The sequence below is a fragment of the Protopterus annectens genome, chromosome 12.part0 (genome assembly GCF_019279795.1).
Source record: "Protopterus annectens isolate FY-2018-M chromosome 12.part0, PAN1.0, whole genome shotgun sequence".
In the NCBI taxonomy this organism is placed as follows: Eukaryota; Metazoa; Chordata; order Ceratodontiformes; family Protopteridae; genus Protopterus; species Protopterus annectens.
Genome location: NC_056746.1, coordinates 138,274,760 through 138,300,534, shown reverse-complemented (window position 1 = coordinate 138,300,534; position 25,775 = coordinate 138,274,760). Strand labels below are relative to the sequence as shown.

Sequence of the window (25,775 nt, the reverse complement as noted above, 5' to 3'; positions counted from 1 at the left end):
TTAAGCGCTTTCACGCAGCAAAAAGTGGGCTTCATCAGAATGAAATGATTACTAAATGCTGGTGCTTAAATTCAAAACTTGGTGCCAAACATTATACCATTAAAGAAACATACACTTAATAAAAATGTTCGACCAGTACAAAACATTGCATCTGTCATACATATACAACTAATTGTTCTGATATATTTCTGTCAACCATAAAAAAGAAATTAATAAAATTTTTATGTGCGTTACTTGAAAATATGCAATTAATTAATCTTGTAATTCCTTATACATAAATTCATCATAACATTCAGTATGAAATGTATGAGTGTTAATCAATAAAATAACATATAATATCCAATGTATAACTAATACATATATATAAATAAATTAATTACTAAAGATTCTAAAAAATCTAAAACCTACTAGATATAAATAAATAAATATTTATATAAATTGATGATATACCTATAAAATAAAAATGTAATATGTGTTGTGAGATAGGATAAATACAATAAATATGGTCTTGCTTGAATGACACTAGTAACACCCATAATCATTAAATAATGATTTTTTTTGCTGTATTACCCTTAAATTAAATTGAGCATCTACAAATGTGGATGCCAACTGTAATCTTTATCCTTCATCTAATATGTTATTACACATCATATTTTATAGCCAAAATGGGTTTGCTAGAGATGTGGTCATTAAGACCAGGTGGTGTGGAAGCATCCGTTAGAAGTTGCCACCACACTTCTTTATACCCGAGGAGGGTTTTGTAATCACTTCCCCTGGGATCCATCGCCATACTTTCTAAAATAGCAAACTTAAAATCATGAGACTCTCCTTGTTTTTCTATGTACCTGTATAGGGCATTATTGTTGTCCTTCCTTCTGATACTGTATGTGTGGTCATAGATATGTTTCCTAAAGCATCTCTCCATTTTTCCTATATAAAAACCTGCACATTGGGTACACTTAGCCAAATATATAACCATTTTGGTGTTACAATTACCCTGTTGGGACTTTACTATGATTCCAGAGAAAAGTGAGCCAAGACCAAAGCCAATACCAAACAAAAAAGTCCTGAAGAATTTGTAGTAGTCACCAGCCAGAAAAACTTTATTTATGTAAAATCCTTAATGCTGAAATTGTACAAGGCGTTTTCATCCGAGTGTCACTCAGACTTCTTCAGAAATCAAAACAATTGACAACAAGTTAATTGCTCTTATATACCCTAAACTTGATTGAACAATTAAGCTAATAAACTTGTAAAATCACTAGACAATTGATTATTAGTAACTAAATGGTAAGGAAATGAAATACATAGAAACAAGACATATACCCGACTTCTCATCATTTAAAACCATACTTAAATTTGCATAAACATTTAAAACCAACAACATTAATAAATATCATAGTTTATATAAAAATATATATACTGTATGGAAATAACATTGTAATAAAATTAAAACAACACCAATTGCCAATATGATGTAATGAATATGAATTTAAAAACATGAGAAATAAATGCAATGTAATAATTTATAGTTTGACCGATTTCAATTTAAGAAGTGGTAAAATAGAAATGAAATCATTAAGTCCTGGGGTTCTATTGGCTTCCAATTTAATTTGCCAAAGAGTTTCTCTATGTTCTAATTTAATTTCCCAAGGATCTCCCCTAATGTCCTTAGAAACCATTTCAATAACATAAAAATGAAACTGAGCAGTATTGCACATTCGGGTATGCCTATAAAGTGCATTAGTTTTGTTTTTCTTACTGACATCATTAATGTGTTCATAAATCCTACATTTTAAATTACGCTCAGTTTTACCCACATAAAATGCATCACAACATCTACATAAAACAATGTAAGCAAGCCCTTGTGAGTTGCAATTACAATGATTATTAGTGCTAATGGTTATCCCTCTAGCCTGTAAAAATAATTCTTCACCTTGTAATATATATTTACATTGGTTGCAGGCACCACATTTGAAAGTCCCTTGTCTTCTAAATGGAAAAAATATTCAAATTAGCAGCTTGCTCCAATGCATTTTTAATATTTTGTCCCTTCTTTTATACAACTTGAAGAGGTTTGTTTTTGAACAGTTCTAAATCAGTAAACTCTGAAAATCTCTTCCATTCTTTGTCCAGAATGGTCCTAATCTGATGTGCATTGTTACTAAAATTAGTAACAAAAGCTCTACTATAATTAACCTGACCATTATTCCGTGTGGGACCTAGTGATTGAGAGCACAAACCTTTACTAAGTACTGGTGAAAATCTATCATGTCTCCCTAAAATAACTTGTTGTATTTCAAGAATAAGGTCTAAAGGATATCCCCTGTCCTTAAACATTTCCTGCAAGGTATGACATTCAGTAATAAAATCTTGATCTTGTGATGTCATGTGACTAACACTGACATATTGTCCTTTAAGTATACTCTTTTTTTTGAGACATAGGATGATTACTATCATAACTAATATAAGTATTAGAAAATGTAGGCTTCCGGTAGACTACATATTTAAAACCATTGTCTATACAAGATACAGTTACATCTAAATAATTAAAGGATACTGCTGAAATATGTTGAGTAAACTGAAGAAAGTTAGTAGTTTGTTTCAAATATGTCATAAAGTGTTCCAACTGAGACATATCAGATGTCCAGAAAACATAAATGTCGTCCAGGTAGCGGACATATAAATTCCAATATTGTGCAAATATACAATTGTGTATAAACTTTTTCTCCCAAACAGATAAAATGATATCTGCATAGGTAGGGGAGCAACTAGCTCCCATGGCAACACCTTGTTCTTGCCGAAAAAACTGTCCTTCATAAAACAAAAAATTGTTTCGGAGTATCAAGTCAGCTAGTTCTAAAGAAAGAAAAACATCATTTTCAGAAATATTAGAACGCATTATAAGTGCTTCTTCCAACCATAATAGCCCTGTATCATGTGGAATAACTGAAAACAAATCTATTATGTCTATACAAAGAAAAATAAGTCCATCAACACAATATTCAGGTTTAGTTTTGGCTAAGAAATCCCAAGAGTCCTTGAGTATATGTGAACAACCCCCCCATAGGGTTTTTACTTTCCATTCCAAAAATGTGGCTATAGAAGCCACTTTAGAGCCTTCAGAAGCCACTATAGGTCTAAGTGGGGGGTTATCAACACTTTTGTGGACCTTGGGTATGCCAAATATATTTGGTATCCTGGGACAGTTGTTTGTTAAATAGGAATGTACTTGTGAATCAATAACCCTTGATCAAATAGATCCTTGAGGGCCAAATCAATTTTCTTATATGCTACATTAATCTCATTAATAGATACTGAGCTATATCTACATTCATGATTTAACAAGGAAAACATTTTATCCTTGTAGATACTTTTATCCATGAGCACTATTCCGCCACCCTTGTCGGGTTCCATAATACGAACCTCAGGATTACAACATTACTGTTTAAACAAAACATTTTCTTCTTTAGTTAAATTATGATTGATACACATATTAGATGGGTTTTTATATAGTTTTCTTATTTCCCCTTCTAATATACTCTCCAAATTCTTTAACTGGGGATGTAACTGTGGATTAAAAGTACTACTCTTTCGGGGTACATCCACATTGAAAGTATAAGCATTTCCTTGAAAAAAATGTTCTAAGTTTAGTTTTCTAATAAACAACTTAATATCTAAAATAACTTGTGACAGATAACCATTTTTTCGGGGTATAAATTTAAACCCTTTGGTAAAAAGACTGAAAAATTCTGGAGTAACTTCCAGGGAACTATAATTAAAAATATGAAATCCTCGCAGGCTTACAGTATGATGGCCATTATGTGTACTAAATAAATTAGTAGTAAAAGCATCTACCTGTAAGTTCGCCTGCTGCCCCCTCCCCTCAGTTGGGGGGGCTTGATGAAAATGTGTATTATATTTTTTTGTCTGAGTCTTTCTGATCTCCGGGGGGAAACATATCCCCCATTATCATTGTCATAATGTACTTCCTGACCCCCAGTAGTAGATGTATTATTCCCATTAGTTTCCAATGGTTCAAAATCTTGTAAAGCCTGAGCATAAGTTCTACTGGCAGATACCATGTTGTATTGAAACCTCGGTGGTGGGTATTGTTTACCTTCACTATATTCCCTTAAATCTCTATCTAGTTTCTTACATTTTCTATTTAAAATATCTTCACATTTTCTGTCTATAGCAATTCTAATACTAAAATATTTGTCACATTCTGCTTGTACACCAAACAATAAATCATTCCTAATCACTGTATTCAATGCAGTTATATGTTCTTTCAAAACATTCATTTCCCGTTCATTGTTACGTATTATGGCTTTCAAGATTTCAATTCCACATCTATCAAAAATATTAATCAACTCTTTATAAAAATCAGTGCCTACTATAACATTATTGGGGTATTTGTGAATTCTAAGCCCCTTGGGTACTATCCCCTGTCTAACCCATTCTCCCAAATAGGTATTCTCAATATTTAAAACTTTAAATTTAGTCAAAGCCTCATGAAGTTTGTCAAGGCTTACTCTGAAAGTGTCCGTGTTTTCAGTATGAACTGATTGAGGTCTACGGTTGAGAAATATTGGCTTCTGCTGTAGCCATTCATCAAAATCTTGTTGTGTGGAACCACCACCCTCACCAGTCACTGTGTTATTCTGTTGAGTAGAATTAACCACTTGTTCCGGTCACAAAACAGAAGGAGTATTGTCCAAAGTTTGTTCGTTTGGACCGTTAATGTTAATGGCCGCCACAGTGTTCACTTGACGTTCTCGAAGTAAAAGAATTTCCTGATTACCAGACAAACTGACATTAGATAGCAAAGTTGCAACCCCTCTTCCAATTGGAGTTAGAAGATCCATCAGCTGGGATAACTGGCTGGAAATGTTACGAAGTTCACCCGTTTCACGGCTCCTTACATCACTTGGGCTCTGTAAGGGTGAATTAAATTCTTCAAGCGGCTCCATTAGACCAAGAATCCAGAGAAAAGTGAGCCAAGACCAAAGCCAATACCAAACAAAAAAGTCCTGAAGAATTTGTAGTAGTCACCAGCCAGAAAAACTTTATGTAAAATCCTTAACGCTGAAATTGTAAAAGGCGTTTTCATCCGAATGTCACCCAGACTTCTTCAGAAATCAAAACAATTGACACAAAGTTAATTGCTCTTATATACCCTAAACTTAATTGAACAATTAAGCTAATAAACTTATAAAATCACTAGACAATTGATTATTAGTAACTAAATGGTAAGGAAATTAAATACATAGAAACAAGACATATACCCAACTTCTCATCATTTAAAACCATACTTAAATATGCATAAACATTTAAAACCAACAACATTAATAAATATCATAGTTTATATAAAAAATATATATACTGTATGTAAATAACATTGTAATAAAATTAAAAACACCAATTGCCAATATGATGTAATGAATATTGAATGAATGAATGAAAATTCTTCAGGACTTTTTTGTTTGGTATTGACTTTACTATGATGTTTAACCTATTCTCAACTAGGATGGTTTCCACTTCTAGTATATATGAACATGGATTACAGCACCCACATTTTTTAGTGTGTCTGCTGTTTTTATTATTAACACCCTTAACTGTTGGTGCTTGTTTATGTTGTTCCAAATGACTCCTTATGTTCCTACCCATCTTGTATACAAAATTAGGTTTCTCTCCAATTATGTCAGATAGGGCCTGATCCACCAACATTAAATTCCAATATTTATTTAATATACTTTTTACTTGCCCAATACCTAAGGATACATGAACGTTGATGTTTTTCACTTACTTGATCATCCCTTCATCCAATAATGTGGGTAGAATTACCAACAAGATGTGAACCCAATAAGGGTTTATACTTCAACCCCCATTCCTGTATAACATACTGCCTCACATTGTTCATCATGTCTACCTTGTAACCCCTCTCCTTGAACAAACTTGTTATATAATCCATTTCATCTATCATATCATCATATTGAGATGTCATTCGTGCTGCACGTATACATTGCCCTTTAAATAGATTGTACTTTACTTAGTCAGGATGATAACTGGTGTATTCAAGGTAATCATTAGAGAAGGTGTTTTTACGGTAGATGCGAGATTTAAATCCCCTATCTTGGCTAGAAATATAAGTGTCCAAGTAGGCTATACCTTCATTACTAGTAGAGTGTGTAAATTTAAGGTAATCACTACTAGTGTTTCAAAAATTGATAAACCCTTCAAATTGTTCAATACTGCCATCTCATAGGATATATATGTCATCAAGAAATCTAGAATAGTGCTTGATACACTTATAGTGCATGCTGGGAAAAAGAACCGTGTCTTCCCAGTCTAACATGACCAGATTCGCAAAAATGGGGGCACAAGCTGCCCCCATTGCAACACCTCTAGTTTGACGGAAGTGTTCACCCTCAAAGTATATAAAATTATTATCAAGCACAATTGACATACATTCCATAATTAAACATATATTATCCAAATCCATTATAGTGTGTTTTCTGATACTATTACATAATGTATCCAAACCAGCTTCCTTTGGAATGCAGGAGAAAAGGTCTAACACATCAATGGTCACAAACATAAATCCCTCTTTCCATCCATCAGTTGGATATTTACTAAGGAATTCCCAAGAGTCCTTAACCATATGTGGTATCTTAGCATATAAATGCTTTAACCACATGTCTATGGCTTGTCCTATTGGGAGAGTTTTGGAATGACTCCCAGATATAACAGGTCGAAAAGGGGGGTCACTAACACTTTTGTGAATCTTGGGAATACCTACTAGCATTGCTAGATTGGGGAACTTGACCTTAAAATAATTGTATATATCCGCTGTAATCCTTCCGTCTATATACAATTATTCTGTAAAGGAATCTATACACTGGTGCGCAATATTAATTTCATTGACTGATATAGTATCATAATTACCTGACAAATGAAGAATATCATACATTTTGTTTGTATACTCCATAGAATCATATATTACCACCCCTACCCTTATCTGGCTTCATCACTTGGATATTGGGATCTTGTTTGAGAGCCTGAAGGGTATTAAATTCAACCTCCTTTAAATTACTTACCGGTTTACTAGTTCTCACTTTATTATACAATTTATACACTTCCCTCGTGACTGTTTTTTCATACAAATCTACAAATGGATGTGTAGGGGGTATGAAGGTGCTTTTCTTCTTTAATTTAATGGCTGTAGTCCCTATGTGGGGTGTCTTGTGTGTGTCTTTAAACATTATAGCTAAATTAATTTTTCGAACAAACAACTTGATTTCGCATAGACAATCCACTAGATCAAAAATGGTCGTCGGTATAAACTTCATTCCCTTAAATAATAAATCAAAATGAGTAGTACACAACAATAAACTTGAATAATTGTAAATTTTAAAATTATTGAAACTGTGTATAACCCCATTTACAATAATGTCTTTATCAGCAGACAATCTCACTGCATCTGTATTTAATTTTGCCATGTACTTTTGCCCCAATTGTTGTCCTTCTGCTTGCCTTTTTTGTAATTGTAATTTTGTGGTCTTTCTACTTCCCCCTTGCACCGATATGGTTGTCGCTGTTGTTTCCAACGCTGCTGAAAATTCGACCCATCATGTTTGTAACCCTTACCCTCTTGGAAATTACCATGTGCATACTCCATCCTGTTAAAATTACCTTTGTCTGTATATAATTTGTCATGTTTAATTTCATTCCATACATATGCAAGACTATTGTTATATTGTTCAACATCCCTATAAATCTTCTTATACTTTCTCTCAGCTACTGAAAATTGTTTAGCATATAGTTTCTCCCATTGGGAGTACAATAAATCATTGGTTATTTTAGTATTAAGTTGCTCAACTTCCTGTACTAGCTGACATAATTTCTCATCATTACACTTTATTATCAGTTTCATAAAACTAAATCCAAACTCATTAAACATATGTTTGAATTCTGTTTTACTCTTATCAGTAATACTGACACCTAAAGGTATTTTAAAAAAATCTTAAACCTATAGGTACAATTTTTAATGTTAAACACTTGTGTAAATATGCATTATCAATTTTCAACCCATTGATAGAATTTAATTTTTTACCCAACAGATAAATAAGATCTTTCAATGTCCCAGCCACAATATTTTTAGGATGAATCTCCCGTTCTTGTCCTTGTGGGAGTTTATCAAAATTGCAGTTACTTGTTAAGAATTTATTTAAATACATGTCCTTTGTTCCATTACATAAACTACCAGCGGGTTGTATAGAATGAACATTGTGTTTAACAGTACCTTTGTCATTACTGCTCATAGATTCAATAACATTTGAATAGGTTTTCAGCGGTAGTGCTCTCTTGGGTTTGGCACCCGTACGTTTAGCTTCCTCGTCTAAATCATAGAAGAAAAATTCAAAAGTGAAATCCATAATGTTGATTTTACTACTGTTGAGAGGCTCCGTTGCAGTTGGAACATCTGCCAAATCAATCATTGGGCTCCTTCTGAAGCCAGAACCCTGGCCATTGGGTATAACAAAACTGTCCATAATATCCGGATTATCTCCCGTTTGTCGCTGCCTCTCTTTGCTGATATTTGAACATTTTCTAATGCTTGTGGACCCCAGCACCATCTGTATGTCCTCAGCCTGGGGTTCATTACATTTAGAGAAGCCAGTGGTACCTGCTTGGCCACTGTTTTCCCTAAAAGCAGCTCCATCACCCAAATTGTTGTCATCGGCCACTGCTGTCCTAGTAAACAATTCAATAAAGTGGCTTACTTCACCTTTGAGCAAAGCAACCTCCGCTTGGAGTCTAGACATGTCTTCTCTGTCCATGTAGGTGGATTTTGAAAGTATTTCACCGGTGACATCCATAGCGAGCAACTCCAGAATAAACCACAAACTGATAAACCAATGTAGTAATTGTCCAAGAAGCCTAGATATCACCAATAAGTGACAAGAATACTCTGTTAACTGAGAAAACTTTATTACATTAAAAACACAAAACGCTAAGCACTTTCACCCAGCAAAAAGTGGGCTTCATCAGAACGTAATGATTACTAAATGCTGGTGCTTAAATTCAAAACTTGGCACCAAACATTATATCATTAAAGAAACATACACTTAATAAAAATGTTCGACCATGTTGACAGAAATATATCGGAACAATTAGTTGTATATGTATGACAGATACAATGTTCTGTACTGTTCGAACATTTTTATTAACTGTATGTTTCTTTAATGATATAATGTTTGATGCCAAGTTTTGAATTTAAGCACCAGCATTTAGAAATCATTATGTTCTGATGAAGCCCACTTTTTGCTGGGTGAAAGCGCTTAACATTTTGTGCTTTTAATGTAATAAAGTCTTCTCAGTTAACGGAGTATTCTTGTCACTTATTGGTGATATCTAGGCTTCTTGGACAAAAGTAGTGTTTATCACTGAAATTGCTACATCCAGTGATCACAGTGTCTTACTTACAGAGAGACACAAAGTCATAAAATACCAGGATTTACATGCAGAAATGAGAGCAATGTTGAAGAAAGATACCCAGACAGTTCCACTAGTAGTATGGAGCAATGTGTCTAACAAAAAAAGAATTTACAGTCGTATTTAAATATGCCATTGATACACACAGTTTCATATGAATTACAGAAAGAGGTAATTCTGGGCACATTGCGGGTGTTGTGAAGAGCACTTTTGGCAAACATCAACGACTGAAACAATACTAATTTCATGAACTTTAATTGCACCCTGACTTCAGAATGAGGTCCATTTCCTTCATGGTATTAGAAACCCAAAGCACTTGGAGAAATTAAACTGTAATGAATAAAATGCTCACCAAATTCAAGTCTGTCAGGCCAAAGTCCTGCATGTCATATCCAGTGATGTTCCAATCTCTGTCTATCACAGTTCATGGTAAGGAACTTAGTGACTATTTATGGCACATTTATTTTACATTTGTTAACCGGGGGTGTCTGACTGAGCAGAAAAGGCCCTTTTTCAGCAGAGGCCCGGGGAGAAAAGCTCCACAAAGAAAAATTACAGACACATTTAGTTATTTAGACATGATCAGTATACACACAAATTACAAGAGACATATTTTTACAGTGGTATGCGGCACAAACAGTTACAGTGGAGAGAACAATCAAAAAAATATTAATTTTAAAAATAAAGGTAAGTAATAGATTTGTGGTGTACGGCTGAACTTTGGAATGTAGGTAGAATACATACATAGTACACAGGTACAGTACATACATTGTAGATTAGCCAGTGTTTGTGAGTAAGATTGAAAAACTATTATCAATTGCTCTAGATTTAGTATGTATATGTTATCTGCTTTCACTAGCCTGGGGAGCAATCATGGCACTGCCAACTTTGCTTGAGATGTTGCCTGATGAGGTCTTTAAAGGAGGCTTTGGATGATGTGTTTTGAATGCTAGTAGGGACAGAGTTCCATTTTTAGCCACCAAACTACTATATAGTGCATCTCCAAAGCTATTGTAGCTGTTGGTGACTTCTAGTAGTAGTTTGCTTGATGATCTAAGAGGCCTTTTGGCTGAGTGATGTTGTACTAGGTTTTTGAGGGCAGGACACTTATTGGGGAGGTAATAGATAGAATGACAGAGGCAGAGCTGATTGTAGGTTAGGAGGTTGGGCAGTTCAAGCCAATGGAGCTGTCTCAAAGCAGTACAGTGATGAGTTCTATATGAGCAATTTTCAGCAAAGCGGGCAATTCTGTTATAGCAAGCTTCCATTTTGCTTAGTTCAGTTTTGTTGAGATTAGTCAGAATGGGAGATGCATAGAGTAGGGTGGATAGAAGTTGGGAGCGAGCAATGGCTGATCTTGTGTTGTTGGTAAGAAATGGTTTGATACGGTAGAGTGACCCCAGTTTGGCATGTACTTTTTTAATAGTTAAGTTCAGATGACTATCAAATTTTAGGTGGGAGTCTATGGTTATTCCCAATAGCTTAGCCTGTGCCACTGGAGCAATTGGAATAGCATTTGTGGAGTAGATGGTGAATTGACTGTTAGTGTTTTTGTTAGAACTGGTTATAATCATAAGCTGAGTTTTCTTTGGATTGAGGATAAGTTGGGCTTTGGTAAGGTAGTTTTCAACGTCAGAGAATGTTAGTTGAGTTGTTTGCAGGAGGGTGGGAATGTTTTGTGCAGCACAGATTAAGGTAGTGTCATCTGCATACTGAATTATAGATGCATGCTGTGTGGAGGTGTGGAGGTCATTTGTGAAGACTGTGAATAGTAGTGGTCCTAAGATAGAACCCTGTGGGACTCCTATAGTTATGGGCAGCTGAGGAGAGAGAGAATTTTCCCATTTCACAGCTTGGGAATATATGTATACCTATACCTCCCTGTATACCCTTTGGGGATTTGAAACATGCATGAACTAAGGCAGCCAAATCTAAATCAGAGGTAACCGACCTATTACAGTCAGTAACCAATATAATTGGACCACCAGCATTGATTTGTGAAAGTAACTAATTAAATGTTGATGAAAGTAAACCAGGTGCAGCTTTAAAAAAAATATGTACTCCATTACATCGTGATTATAGGTTCATAGGTAAGTACTAGGCTAGCTGTCCCTGTCTGCCATTTTAAGCTTAGTCAATTTCCCTTTTGGTATTTGAATTAACCTATCCTAGTTGGTGTTACATTCACCTTACCCATTCCATGGCCGATAATTATATATTGCCCTTAATCAGTATAACTGAGATCATACCACAGATAATTTGAAGGGACCCATACATGGGATAAAACATGGGGTACTAAACTTCTAAGAGGTAATATAAAGTAAAGGGCTAATACAAACATTAAGTTATCTGGTAACTACATTAAGGAAGGCAATGTGTACGTATTGATAAGAATTACATAATATTGTACACAGCATAACACACAAATAAGCAACAATATATTAAAATTTAAACAAATGAAATTATAATGATTGTTCATGTGAATTATTGTTTGATAAATGAATGTTATATAGATATTTATATTTTTTATGTATAGGATTTTTAATATGTTATAAATTTTGATTGGTAGTAAGCTGCATTTTAACAAGATTTATTGAATTGAGAGTATTGTATTTTTAATTAAGTTGATTGGTTTCTTGTGTCATGTGACTACTATAAATTTAATGAGTTTGTTTGAAATGTTTAAACACTGATGATGATGAAGGGAAGTATCCTGAAATCTTTGATCACTGACTGTTCTTGTTATTAAACTTTGGCTGGCGAGGTGTGTTTTTTGTTTGCTGAAAACATTAGATACCACTGATTGTACATAAAAAATAAATTTTAAAATTTAATGAAGATGAGGGAAAAAGAGATTTGAACCATTCACCCTTGATATAATACACCTTTGTATTAGTCCACTGCACTAACTGATAAGTTTGAGCAGTTGGTGTTTTTAAAACATATTGAGGATCTTGGACATTATGCAATGTCTGCAGCATGTCATACCAAATGAGGTGGAGGGATGGTGACTTATTACACATACCTCCCAACCTCGTAAGCTTGTTCCCTAGAATACATGTACTGAAAGACTTGAAGTGTAAAACTCTTATGTCTAGTATTAATGACTGAACTGTAATTATCTGTGAATTACCAGGACATGGAAAAAGGAGACATTGTGAACAATCTGACAACAGGGACAGGTATGAGCAATGTGGTTTACTGTGTATTTGTGTATACAAGAGTGACTAGAGGGTGCCTCTGCTTTCATGAAGCCAGCCAACAAAATAGTTATCTACCACAGGAAGTGCTGAGACTGCCAATAAAGCTCTGGCTATGTTCAAACACAACAACGCACATATCGTGGGAATGGGTATGCAACACTTTATTGAATAGTAGTACACAGGAAGTCATAATAATGAATGCAAAATCATGAAATGTCAAAATGTATGTATTTAATTATTTATTTTACTTTGCTTCTATTTACTGAGTTTCTCTGTGTTGGTTTAGTCAAAAAAACCCTTTCAATGGAGCCCCAAGGAGAAAAGCTTCAACATATTACAAATATTTTTAAACAGACACTAAGTAAAATATATTAACAATTACACATTCAGTTGCTAATTAGATTACATTCATATGAAATAAAGGCAACTTCTAGTTGAAATTAGAAATCTAAAACCTTTCTGCTTTCCATTGAGTAGAAGTTAAACACCATCATCCAATCATAATTCAAACAAAACATTCCATGAACCAGTGGCTGTATACCTAATGAAACTCATTCATTGGAAACTACTAAATTCAAGCTCCTACAAAAAAAATATGCAAATGTTGTATAAATGCAATGACCAATAGCATAATACATTAATTTAGATAATCAGTGACCAGTATCTCAGTCCTTATTACACTGTCACTAAGCAACTTCTACTCAATGAAAAGCAGAGTGGTTTTAAATCATCAGACAGTAGAGAAATATTTGATCCACCTACAAGATCCTATATACACACCTTTTAGCTTTTTGCACTGTCTTAAACGGTTTTTGCCAATGGCGATCTTTTTGTCTTTTTGACATTCTTAACACATAGTTCTTTATACATATTTAATGATAGTGGACTTTAACATTAGTTTTTAATGATTGGCTATTATTAACAATACAGCCATTGGCTTATGTAATGTTTATCTTGGATTTCTATTGCAAGCTGATGTCTGGCTTTTATTTGAGTTGAAGGTACTTGTTTTTTTCATGATTAGAAGTAGATCAATGGTATTAAAATGTTATGTTTTATTTCCTTCAATTAAATTGTGCTTAGGAAGTTTTTATATAGTGATTGGTTTTATATATATATATATATATATATATATATATATATATATATATATATATTTGGCGCATAACAAGAAAGTTTTGATTGGTCATTTGACGTTTTAAATACCTGTTCATAACAGTTGTATGATAGATCTGAGGAAGGGCCTTGGTACCTGAAAGTGCTTATCTTTTATTTACATTATTGTTTATTTTACTTTTGAAATAAACATTAGTTTATGCTTGAAGCCATGGTGATCCTGCTGGTTTTACTATTTTTGCTACAGTTTTTTCTACAGTGTGGATCTTCAGTGGTTGGTTTATTCATTTTCATTGGATTGATCAAAGTGGAACTATTTTGTGAAGTACAGTCAAAGTATAGCCATTTCAAAAAGTTTCTTGTGCTGGGTGTGTCTATTCGCAAATTGCCACCATTACAGAGTGCTTCTTGCACTGTAAAGAATTGCCTAGCAAGGAACTGCCATTTTGGGGAAATTTCAGTGTGCTGTGTACTGTTTATTTGCAAAGTGCAATCACTTCGAAATATTTCTGACTCTGAGCTTCTTTTGCCCAGTTCATTCTCATTGTGCAGTTATTTGAAATGTTTCCTAAACTGATAAGAGGTGATTTCTTGCAATACAGTAATTTCAAGAGTATTACAGTGCCCGCAAGACTTATTTCACAAAGTTCAGTTAAACAGAGGTTTATTGTGCTATTGGAGAGAGTTACAAATACTGGCATAAATTTCTGGCATATGTGTATGTGCATATGCTCATTCTTATTTGCAAAACCCTTTACTGGTATGTGTTAATATGGCAGATGGATTTCGAATGCCCTTACCACTTGTATTTGATCAGAATATTGCAGAGAATTGGAGAATATTCAAGCAAGAGTACAATATTTTTATACAAGCAGCTTATTCAGATAAAGATGCATGCACCAAGGCATTCATTTTGCTAATCCTAGCTGGGTCAGAGGTCAATGAAAAAGAGCGTTCATTTGCATATGTACCAGCAGTATATGAAATTGTCATATTGTTGTACAGGCTGAATCAAGGGAAGACCCCAAGTGTTTGAAGTGCAAATTCAGAAGAATGTGTAACCCCCAGGCAAACATTACATTAGGGAGGCATTTGTTTTACATGAGAGATCAGAAACCAGGGGAAACTTTTGCAGCTTATATAGCTGGCCTGAGAAACAAAGCCAAAATGTGTTGGTTTGGTGACTTAAAAGATGAGTTAATAAAAGACAGGCTCATGTGTGGTACTAATAGTGCTGCTGCTGCGAGAAAAAATTTGCTTCATGATAGTGATTTAATGTTGAGTAAAGCCATAGAGATTTGTCAAATCCATGAAGTTACAGAAAAACACACAGGCATGCTTGCAAGTGACAAGAGCATGGTTTCAGTAGGCTCCAGAGCAAATGTAGATAGCATGCAACAAGTGGCAAACAGAAGTAGGCCTAAGCACATGGCAACAACAACCCCTACTGGCTCACCAGGGAAACCACATAGTTTTCTAGCAAGTTCTAAGACTAGTTCAGTTAAAAGAGTATGCTCAGTGCAGTAAAACATGAATTAGCAATCCTCAAGTCCAGTTTTACTGTTAACTGTCACAACTGTGGTGCCAATCATGAGTCTAAAAGACAGAAATGCTTAGCATTTGGTCAGCAATGTCACAAGTGTAAAAAATTGAACCATTTTCAAAAGTTTTGCAAATCAAGCAAACCCCACATAGTTGTAAAGAAGGATCACAAAAAAGGGCAAATTGATCAAGTACAGTTGCAGCAGTCCACTTTCTATGTAGATGGTGTATCAGTAATTGCTGAAAGAGTTGATGCAGTGAATTTGTTGGCAAAGAGCAAAGTGTTTTGTACAGTCCAGATCAATGGTAAATCTACAGAGCTTAACATGGACACTGGTTCAAAGTCTAATATTATGTCAGCAGACACATTTGCTAAGTGAGAACTAATGAGTAACTCAATGTGGCCAGTAGTGTTAAACTTGCTGCTTATGAAGGTGAAGAAATTCAAACCAAAGGCTCAGTGATACTTTCATGTTATTTGACTAAGAACTGTTACAGCTTGTTATTCTATGTAGTCTGAAGACCAGTACAGTCTTTACTGAGTCTTAAAGACAGTTTGAGAATGAATCTGCTTTCTTTTACTAAAGAAGTTCATCACATAAGTGCATATCCTAGTTCCAATTTTCCTGAAGCCATTTTCTCAGAGTATGCTGATGTTTTCGATGACAAGTTGGGCAAACATCCAGTTGTGTATTCCATGAAGTAATACCCAAAGGTCCCTCCAGTAGTCAGACCAGCAAGAAAAGGTCTGATAGCTATGCAGGATAAAGTCAAGGCTCAGATGGATAAAATGGTACAGCAAGGTGTAATCTGTCCAGTTACAGAACCAACTGAATGGGTGTCATCCATAGTAGCACTTCACAAATAAGGCTCAGACAAAATCAGAACATGTATTAACCCAAGAGATATGAACAAAGCATTGAAGAGACCATATCATCCAATGCATACAGTCAAAGAGTTTGCGCTCTAATACCGAATGCCACTTTTGTCTGTCTTGGATGCAAAAAGTTCATTTTGGCAAGTAATGCTTGATCGCAAATCCTCATTACTAACCACTTTTGGTACCCCATCTGGCAGATACAGATTCCTAAGGATGCCACTTGGAATAAATTCTGCAAGTGAAGTCTTCCAGCGTGCAATGGTGCAAATTTTTTCAGGTTATCCTTGTGCCATAATAGTAGATGATTTATTGGTTGGAGGCAATGGTGAAGCAGAGCATGACAGAAACCTAAATAAAGTTCTAGACAGAGCATGTGAAGTCATCTTGAAGATAAATCCTCTGAAGTGCAAATTCAAACTACCAGAAGTTACATATGTAGGTCATTTATTTACCAGTAGTGGCTTGAGACCAGACCTGACCAAGCAAGCAGCTATTCTTGAGATATCAGCACCAGACAATATTCAAGCTCTACAGCATTTCCGAGGCATGGCCAACTATTTAGACAAGTTTATACCAGACTTCAGTGAGTTGACAACACCTTTAAGAGAACTGGCATGCAAAAATGTTACATGATCATGTTAAGAATAGCACCAAAAGGCATTTGAAGACCTTAAGCAGAAAAGTGCCGCCCCACATACATTAAGATACTATGATGTAAATAAACCAGTCACTCTTTCCTGCGATGCTTCAAAATTTGGTCTTGGCTCAGTTATTCTTCAAGAGGGCAGACCAGTCACCTATGCATCTAAAACACTCACCCAAACTGAAATACAATATGCTCAAATTGAGAAAGAACTTTTGGCAATAGTATTTGCATGTTCAAAGTTTCATGATTATATCTAAGGTCGAGCTATTTAGATAGAAACTGATCACTGACCTCTAGTTACTATTCTAAAGAAGTCTATGCATTCAGCTCCAGCAAGATTACAAAGAATGATGCTGAAATTGCAAAAGTACAACTTCAAAATGGTCTATACACAAGGAAAACTACTTTATCTGGCTGATACCTTATCCAGATCCCCCAGAAATATGACGGAACAGCTTGACGTAGAGAATTTTGACTTTGACATGATGGCAGTGAGTAATTTCTCTACCACTAGACTTGATGAACTGAGAGATTATACAAAGGCTGATCCAATTTTGCAAAAGCTCGACCACTACATTAATGTTGGCTGGCCGTCAAAGCAATCTAGCGTACCACCTGAAGTCCAAAGCTATTTTCCTTACAGAGATGAAATGTTGATGAAAGATGTCATTATTTTCATAGGTCCTAAAATTGCTGTTCCTGTTTCCTTACAACAAGAGTATATCCAGGTTCTGCATCCACTAAGAGAAGAGCGAGAGAACTAGTATTTTGGCCTTCATTGCTGAAAGACATTGATAAAGTATTTTCTTCTTCTTCCGTATGCAATAGTACTAAACCGCATTTGGAAAGACAACCACTCCAGCTAAGTCAAGTTCCTAAACTACCTTGGTCAACAGTAGCCACTGATATCTTCGAGTGGGACAATCTAAACTACTTAGTATTGGTAGACTCTTATTCAAACTGGTTTGACATTGACTTACTACTTAATCTAACATTCACTACTGTTATTACTAAGTTGAAATGTCATTTTTGAGTGCATAGGTAGTCCACACAAAGTTATTTCTGACAATAGTACTCAATTTACTAGCCATTTATTTCAGAAATTTGCAAGAGAATGCGACTTTGTACATGTTACTAGCAGTAAGGAAAATTCGCAGTCAAATGGACTAGCTGAACATGCAGTGCAGAGTGCAAAGCAATTACTTGAAAGGTCAAAGTCTGACAATACTGATGTTTTTTTGAATTTACTTAATCTCAGAAACATACCCCATGTCGATATACTTGGCTCATCTGCTCAAAGACTTCTATCCAGGCAAGCCAGAATGATGCTACCTATTAGTTACAGTTTATTGAGGCCTAGAGCTAAGAACAACAGAACCATCAAAGCTCAATAATTCAAGAAGCGCTCTATCCAGAAGTCCAGTTATGATAAATTGAGCAGATTTCTTCATCCGTTGAGGTAAGGAGAGTCAGTGAGGATACAAACGGTGAAAGGTTTTGACTGGATTGGTCAATTTACAGGTATATGTACCGAGCCGAGCCCCTGCCTTGTAGAATCTGAGGGTGTGGAGTACAGAAGAAATCGCAGACATCTTCCTGTACCAGAATCTTCATTGCAGCATTGTTTCTGTGATACAGACTCTAGATCTCACAGTGAACCAGACATTGTTCCCATCTCAGAGTGTGTTTCAACCTCTAGTTGCATTCCTGAGAATGTTCCAAACAATCCCAAGGTTGAACATTCTGTAGAGACAGCTCCATTTGCTAAACCTAATTCCCAGTTTTGTGTCACATGATATGGTTGAATTTCCAGGCCCAGTGTGAAATACACAGCAACATGGACATAAGTGTATATATGTACCTAGTCTTGTATAACTGCATGACAAAGAACTACTTGTATTATCTTTGTAATATCTGCATGCCAAATCGATTCATAATGTTGCATGATCTGTTTTTCAAAGAGGGGGGATGTAGATCAGAGTGTATGTGCTGCAGATTTAAGAAGCAGTAGCTTTAAGAAGCATACCAAGGACTGAACATGGCCGCGGTGGTACGGCGGTAGCGTTGTTACCTCACAGCAAGAGGTTATCCCATTTGATTCTCGGCTTGGCTTGGGAGTGCCTTCTGTGTGGAGTCTGCATGTCCTCCCCATGGTTGGGTAGTGTTTCGAAAGACATGCATGCGCAAATGGGCGTGCCTTCATTGAAGGTTAGGCATCAAGCTGGCACCTCGGCGTTTCGTAAAAATCTACTGCCAATCATTAGCGGACCGGAGTTCAGCTGTGGAGACCCCTTACCAGGAAAAGCCGAAAAAGAAACAACAACAACCAAGGACTGAACATTCACATATAAATTCTGGGCACGTGCTATTCCCAGGCCATTTTGAGAGTGCAGCCAGAGAGTGACCATGTATGATTGCAGTAGTTAATTTGTATATAAATTACTAAAGTTAAAGTCAGTAAACTTCTATCATAATGTGTTTGTATATAATAAAGCTGCTTGAAGAGAACCCATAAGACTTTTCTATTGTGTCCAAAGTAGGACAGCGACATTACCTTTCTGAAATAATGTCTTTGTATAATGGTGCTGTAGTGTTCCCCTGCATTCTTCCCTCTTTTTTGATGTAGTGCGTATGTGTATGGGACTTATGTTCCCATGCTTACACATTACATCAGTGCTGTTTAAGAGAAGCAACGGAGAAAAGAGAATCTCTGTTGTAAGAAACTTGGACAAAGCCTAACACAATGGGGGGACAAAGGTCCAAAAATAGGGACAGATTGTATTGCTCTTACAAACTTAGAAAGTTACGGGAATGAGAGGTTCTATGTTACTGTTCATTTTCTGAAGGATATGAAGCTTAAACTTCAATTGTCTGGCATTATTTAATGACTTCCATCCCCAATGGCTTGCCAGGAAAACTACTTTTCTTTTAATTAAGAAAAGGCCAAAACTATGAGGTAAAAATCAGGACATTCTGCAAAGATCCAGAGAGTTGAGAGGTACTACAGTCTGTTGAGATCTAAGGAGGAAAAGTGGAGAAATATGAGGAAAATCCGGTATTTTTCTGTTTCTTTTACTTTTGCAGAATGTACTTGATTTTTCTTGCATTTTACTTTGCCCTCCATAGCATATTCCAATAGAAAATTCTAGCTGCTCAGAGGTACTTTAGCAGCCAGACTTTTCTATTGGTAGAGGCTCGCTTTACAACAGGCACACTGGTTGAGCTGGCCAATCAGTGTGCAAGTTTTTGAATGGCAATGAGATGTTTACTAACATACTATTACTCTTACTAGTGCCTGGCAAACCATTCAGGAAAGTGAGGATAGAACTGGAGCAGGATATTGCCCAGGCTGTTGTCAGCAATGGTGCAAAAACTATGACCTTGACTGGTGCACCATTACAAGGAGGAAGGAGCACCTTGAGAAACACCTGAACCCAGTGTATATGCCCTCCTTTGAAAAAACAATGCCAGAAACAGATGGACTTGGTCCATTTGTGTAAATGAGGGGACTACAGTAAATAAACAGCTCTTTTGTTGCAAGACTGTGGGAATAAATGAGAGAGATTTGCTTGGAGATAGCAAACGTACCGGATACTGTTTGAATGCCATGATTAATATGGCTTTTTAATGTGAGATGGAAGGTTGGAACAGTACCTCTCAAATGGCAAAGTGGGGTGGTGGTCCCTAATTTTAAAAAGGGGGCAAGGAATTACTAAAGGCTCGTTCTTCTCAGCAGTCCTTCGAAAGCCTGTGCCTGAAGTCTGGAAAGGAGATTTTTATCTTGCAGTCGAGCCTGTGATTCAGAAGGTGTAATGTGGATTCTGTCCTGAGTGCACAAAAGTAGATCAAATCGCTGTCCTTACATGGATATCATGGCACAGCTGAGATTTGGAAAACATCCAAATGGACATATGTCTGTTGCATATTTCTTTGTTTGCAGGCAATGTTATCCTCTTGGCCTCATGTGGTACTAACTTCTAGTGTGCACTGGAGTGATTCACTGCTGAGCATGAAGCAAATGGGACAAAAATTAGCAAATCCATATCAGAAGTCATGGATCTGTCTGGGAAAAGAATGAATTCCTCTCAGCATGTGAGTAGACAGGAGCAAGCTTAAGTAGAGAATTTTTGCATCTTAAGATTTTGTTTATTATCTGCAGTGGAAAGGTTTTGGGACTTACCAGTGGATGGATGCAGGGGGGAGTAGTACTTCCAATGTCGTGCAGATTAAGTTGTTAAAGCAAAAGTGTAGTCATAGAATGAAGCTCTACATTTACTGATTAGTTAATATCCCCATTCTGACGTATGATAGTCATAAACTTTGTGTAATGACTAAAAAGCACAGGTGCAAACTGCAGAAACAGAGTTGGTCAATATACTCTCTGTCATAGATAAAGGAACTGGGCAATGAGAGGTTCTATGTTACTGTTCATTTTCTGAAGGATATGAAGCTTAAACTTCAATTGTCTGGCATTATTTAATGACTTCCTTCCCCAATGGCTTGCCAGGAAAACTACTTTTCTTTTAATTAAGAAAAGGCCAAAACTATGAGGTAAAAATCAGGACATTCTGCAAAGATCCAGAGAGTTGAGAGGTACTACAGTCTGTTGAGATCTAAGGAGGAAAAGTGAAGAAATATGAGGAAAATCCGGTATTTTTCTGTTTCTTTTACTTTTGCAGAATGTACTTGATTTTTCTTGCATTACTTGCCCTCCATAGCATATTCCAATAGAAAATTCTAGCTGCTCAGAGGTACTTTAGCAGCCAGACTTTTCTATTGGTAAACTCGCTTACATAACAGGCACACTGGTTGAGCTGGCCAATCAGTGTGCAAGTTTTTGAATGGCAATGAGATGTTTACTAACATACTATTACTCTTACTAGTGCCTGGCAAACCATTCAGGAAAGTGAGGATAGAACTGGAGCAGGATATTGCCCAGGCTGTTGTCAGCAATGGTGCAAAAACTATGACCTTGACTGGTGCACTATTACAAGGAGGAAGGAGCACCTTGAGAAACACCTGAACCCAGTGTATATGCCCTCCTTTGAAAAAACAATGCCAGAAACAGATGGACTTGGTCCATTTGTGTAAATGAGGGGACTACAGTAAATAAACAGCTCTTTTGTTGCAAGACTGTGGGAATAAATGAGAGAGATTTGCTTGGAGATAGCAAACGTACCGGATACTGTTTGAATGCCATGATTAATATGGCTTTTTAATGTGAGATGGAAGGTTGGAACAGTACCTCTCAAATGGCAAAGTGGGGTGGTGGTCCCTAATTTTAAAAAGGGGCAAGGAATTACTAAAGGCTCGTTCTTCTCAGCAGTCCTTCGAAAGCCTGTGCCTGAAGTCTGGAAAGGAGATTTTATCTTGCAGTCGAGCCTGTGATTCAGAAGGTGTAATGTGGATTCTGTCCTGAGTGCACAACAGTAGATCAAATCGCTGTCCTTACATGGATATCATGGCACAGCTGAGATTTGGAAAACATCCAAATGGACATATGTCTGTTGCATATTTCTTTGTTTGCAGGCAATGTTATCCTCTTGGCCTCATGTGGTACTAACTTCTAGTGTGCACTGGAGTGATTCACTGCTGAGCATGAAGCAAATGGGACAAAAATTAGCAAATCCATATCAGAAGTCATGGATCTGTCTGGGAAAAGAATGAATTCCTCTCAGCACGTGAGTAGACAGGAGCAAGCTTAAGTAGAGAATTTTTGCATCTTAAGATTTTGTTTATTATCTGCAGTGGAAAGGTTTTGGGACTTACCAGTGGATGGATGCAGGAGGGAGTAGTACTTCAAATGTCGTGCTGATTAAATTGTTAAAGCAAAAGTGTAGTCATAGAATGAACCTCTACATTTACTGATTAGTTAATATCCCCATTCTGACGTATGATAGTCATGAACTTTGTGTAATGACTAAAAAGCAAAGGTACAAACTGCAGAAACAGAGTTGGTCAATATACTCTCTGTCATAGATAAAGGAACTGGGCATGCTGTAAGGATCCTAGCGCACAGATGCTATACCACCATATTGAGAAGACTCAGCGGAGGTGGTTTGGGCCCCTTGGGTGCCTCCTATGAGACGTACCTGGAATGACCTACAGGGAGGACACACTATGAGGGCAGACCCAGGACACCCTAGAGGGATTGTATCTCTCATGTTGCCTGGCACCATATAGTAATCTAACAGGTTGAACTGCCAATTGCTACTAGGAAACAAATTTGGCCTGCGTTGCTCAGTTTTGTTTCAACATAACCTCCACAAGTAGTGTCAGAAAATGAAAGTGCGATTCTGACCAGACCCCATCGTTTATTCTACAGCCAAGCCACTGCGATTAAGATGCATATAAAAGTGGGACTTCCCAAAATAATGGAAGCTTGTGGGCCAGGCCTTCAAGTCCAGGCTAGCCTTGTTTCTCTTAGAGGAGGTATAATTTTCACCAGTTCACTAGGGCCACAGTACTACTTTCTTAAGCAAGCATGCCAAAGTTCATAGATCTCAAACTCAAATGGAAGAGAAAATGTTCACTGCTTCCCCTTTCTACTGCATTCAACAAGTTTGCAATGGACTTGCAATGTAATACTGAAGTTAGTTGGTTTAAAAGGGAAATAAGGTATTAATCTTGCTATCAGTAAATGCTACTGTCTCTATGGGAAATGTTAAGGCTAATACCGTGCTTTAATGCATTATTTTATTAAACTTTTATTTAGTTTTGTTAATCAAATAAGATCCCACTGAGCTACTGGCCCCTTCATTGCAAATCTGGGGATATTACAGCACAGATCAACCTTTTATCTCCAAAATGGGGGGCGTTACCTCTACTAATGTGGAGAAAATGGGCAGAATGTGGAACACTTACTAACAGTTTGAACTAAGAAGCACACTTTATGAATGGAAACTGTTACTGCATACTTAGAAAAACCTCTGTTGACGAATTAATATGATTCAGTATTATGTATCCACCTTAGATATTTGTTTAAAAAAGTATTAACAGTGAACGTGCGGCAAACCTTCAAAGTGGAATAGCTTTAACATGGAGGTTTTACGAAGAACTATTCTTCATAGTGAGGTATGCATCAGATTCTCACAATAGCTGCTTTGCAGAAGTGAGGAAATTAATACAGCAGTATACCCTACTTTAATTACTTAATTGTATTACTTTAATTTGAAACTAAGAGCAGATTCAGTCTTATAAATAGACACATGTAGCCAAGAAGTTGTATAGATTACACACAGTATAACTGCAGCACCTGAGGTGACATCTGTTGAACACTGTAGCAGACTGTGGTATATTCGCACACAAAAAAATATTAATTTACTGGATGAGCATGGTGTCAATTACCCTTTGCAAATGTCTGGGTTATACCATTAATTATCCAGTCATTTAGTACTTGCAGTTCAGTAGCCTTGTAAAGTATAATGATGCATAGACATCTTTGGTTAAAACTCACTCCAGAATTGCACATTATGTTTCACACATTCTTATGTGGCATATCCTGTTGAGTACAGTCTATTATTTTGTGAGCCCTTCTTCTTTTACTTTAGTGCTTCTAAATCCATAATATTGTCTTTCTGTTCTTGTGTTTTGTACTATTCCTGTGTCTCTTCTGCAAATCTGCCAACAATGTTCCACTTATTTCATCTTGTTCAACAAATTATTAATAAAAAGAAACACTCCATCATAGCACTCAGTTTTTAAGACTGTAGTCCTAAGATGTTTTTATACACAGGCATTTTTGTGACCAACTGGCATATTTTGGTCGCTGAAACATTTAAAAGTCATCATGACTTTCAGAATGGGAACTGATGAATGGCCAGTAACATTAGAGACTTGGGGACACATTCTGGGACTATCACCATGAAAATTCAATACTCAGAGCAAGCATCTAACCAGCTTTACTGCTTCTACAGTGTGCTCTGACTTTGGATTTCGGTTCTATATGTATTCACTTTTAGATGCACCCATTTTTTGCAGCTACAGAGTTAAAGAAACGCTGTATGTATGTCATGAAGTTTACACTATGGGTGAAATAAAACAAACAGCAACTTTCACAAGTCTAGTTAGCAAGCTGCCTTATCAAATGAAATGTAATACTTCTCTCAAAAGTACATACCCAGAATGGATCAGAGCCATCTGAACTGCAGAAGGAATCCATAGTCTCTTGAATTTCAAAGTGTAGCTGAAGCGGCAGTGAATGAGTTTGAACTCTTGTCTGTCCTAGCTGTACTGCATTTAGTCACATGACAGATTTCAGCAGTCCTGCTGTGGTGGGGGCTGGAAGCTTTGTTTTAGAATTCTTTTGTGCTCATCTTTCCTGCAGAAATGGACAGCTTTTTCATTCTCAAATCCAGACTTGTTTCTTATCATCTCCTCTGCTGTTTCTAATAATCCTCCCCTCCCTAGGAAAAATTTCTCACCAGACTTCAGGGCTTCCTGTTAAACGACTTTTCAGTGCAGTTGCCTGTTTTACTTACCGAAAGCATGTTTACTTTACATTTGTTTCACATATTTCATTAGCCCTGCCTCTTTGGGGCTGGTTTGTGCAGTTCGGAAGAATCACATGGCTAGACAGATTTATAGTGTACAAAATACACACTTTCAGGAATAAAATTAGTTGTTAATATTATTAAAATTACACAATAAAATAATAAAATTGGTGAACTGCTCCACGTTAAACAGCTTCATAAAGGCTCTGACGTATGACTGTTATTTTGCCTACTTTCTGTTACAAAGTATTGTTCTCTTGTTAGATTTGAACAGTTACATACCGCAAATAACCTGTTGGGTTAATTTTTATCTTCCAAATTTATTGAACTGCAATGATTTTGTCACATACAGTAAACAGTGGAAAATCATTCACCAGCTTTCCTGCCAAAAAGCATAA

The 25,775-nt window shown here is 36.3% G+C and overlaps 1 protein-coding gene across 1 annotated transcript in view; it reads right to left on the bottom strand.

The window, feature by feature from the left end:
• The window catches only part of LOC122816398 (multidrug resistance-associated protein 1-like), a 786,965-nt gene extending 761,593 nt beyond the window's left edge, over positions 1–25,372 (bottom strand). Inside the window, exon 1 of the mRNA XM_044089156.1 lies at positions 25,005–25,372. Coding sequence (XP_043945091.1) covers positions 25,005–25,046 — 42 coding nt within the window. The 5' untranslated portion in view covers positions 25,047–25,372. The remainder of the gene's footprint in view (positions 1–25,004) is intronic.
• Between the last annotated feature and the right edge of the window lie 403 nt (positions 25,373–25,775).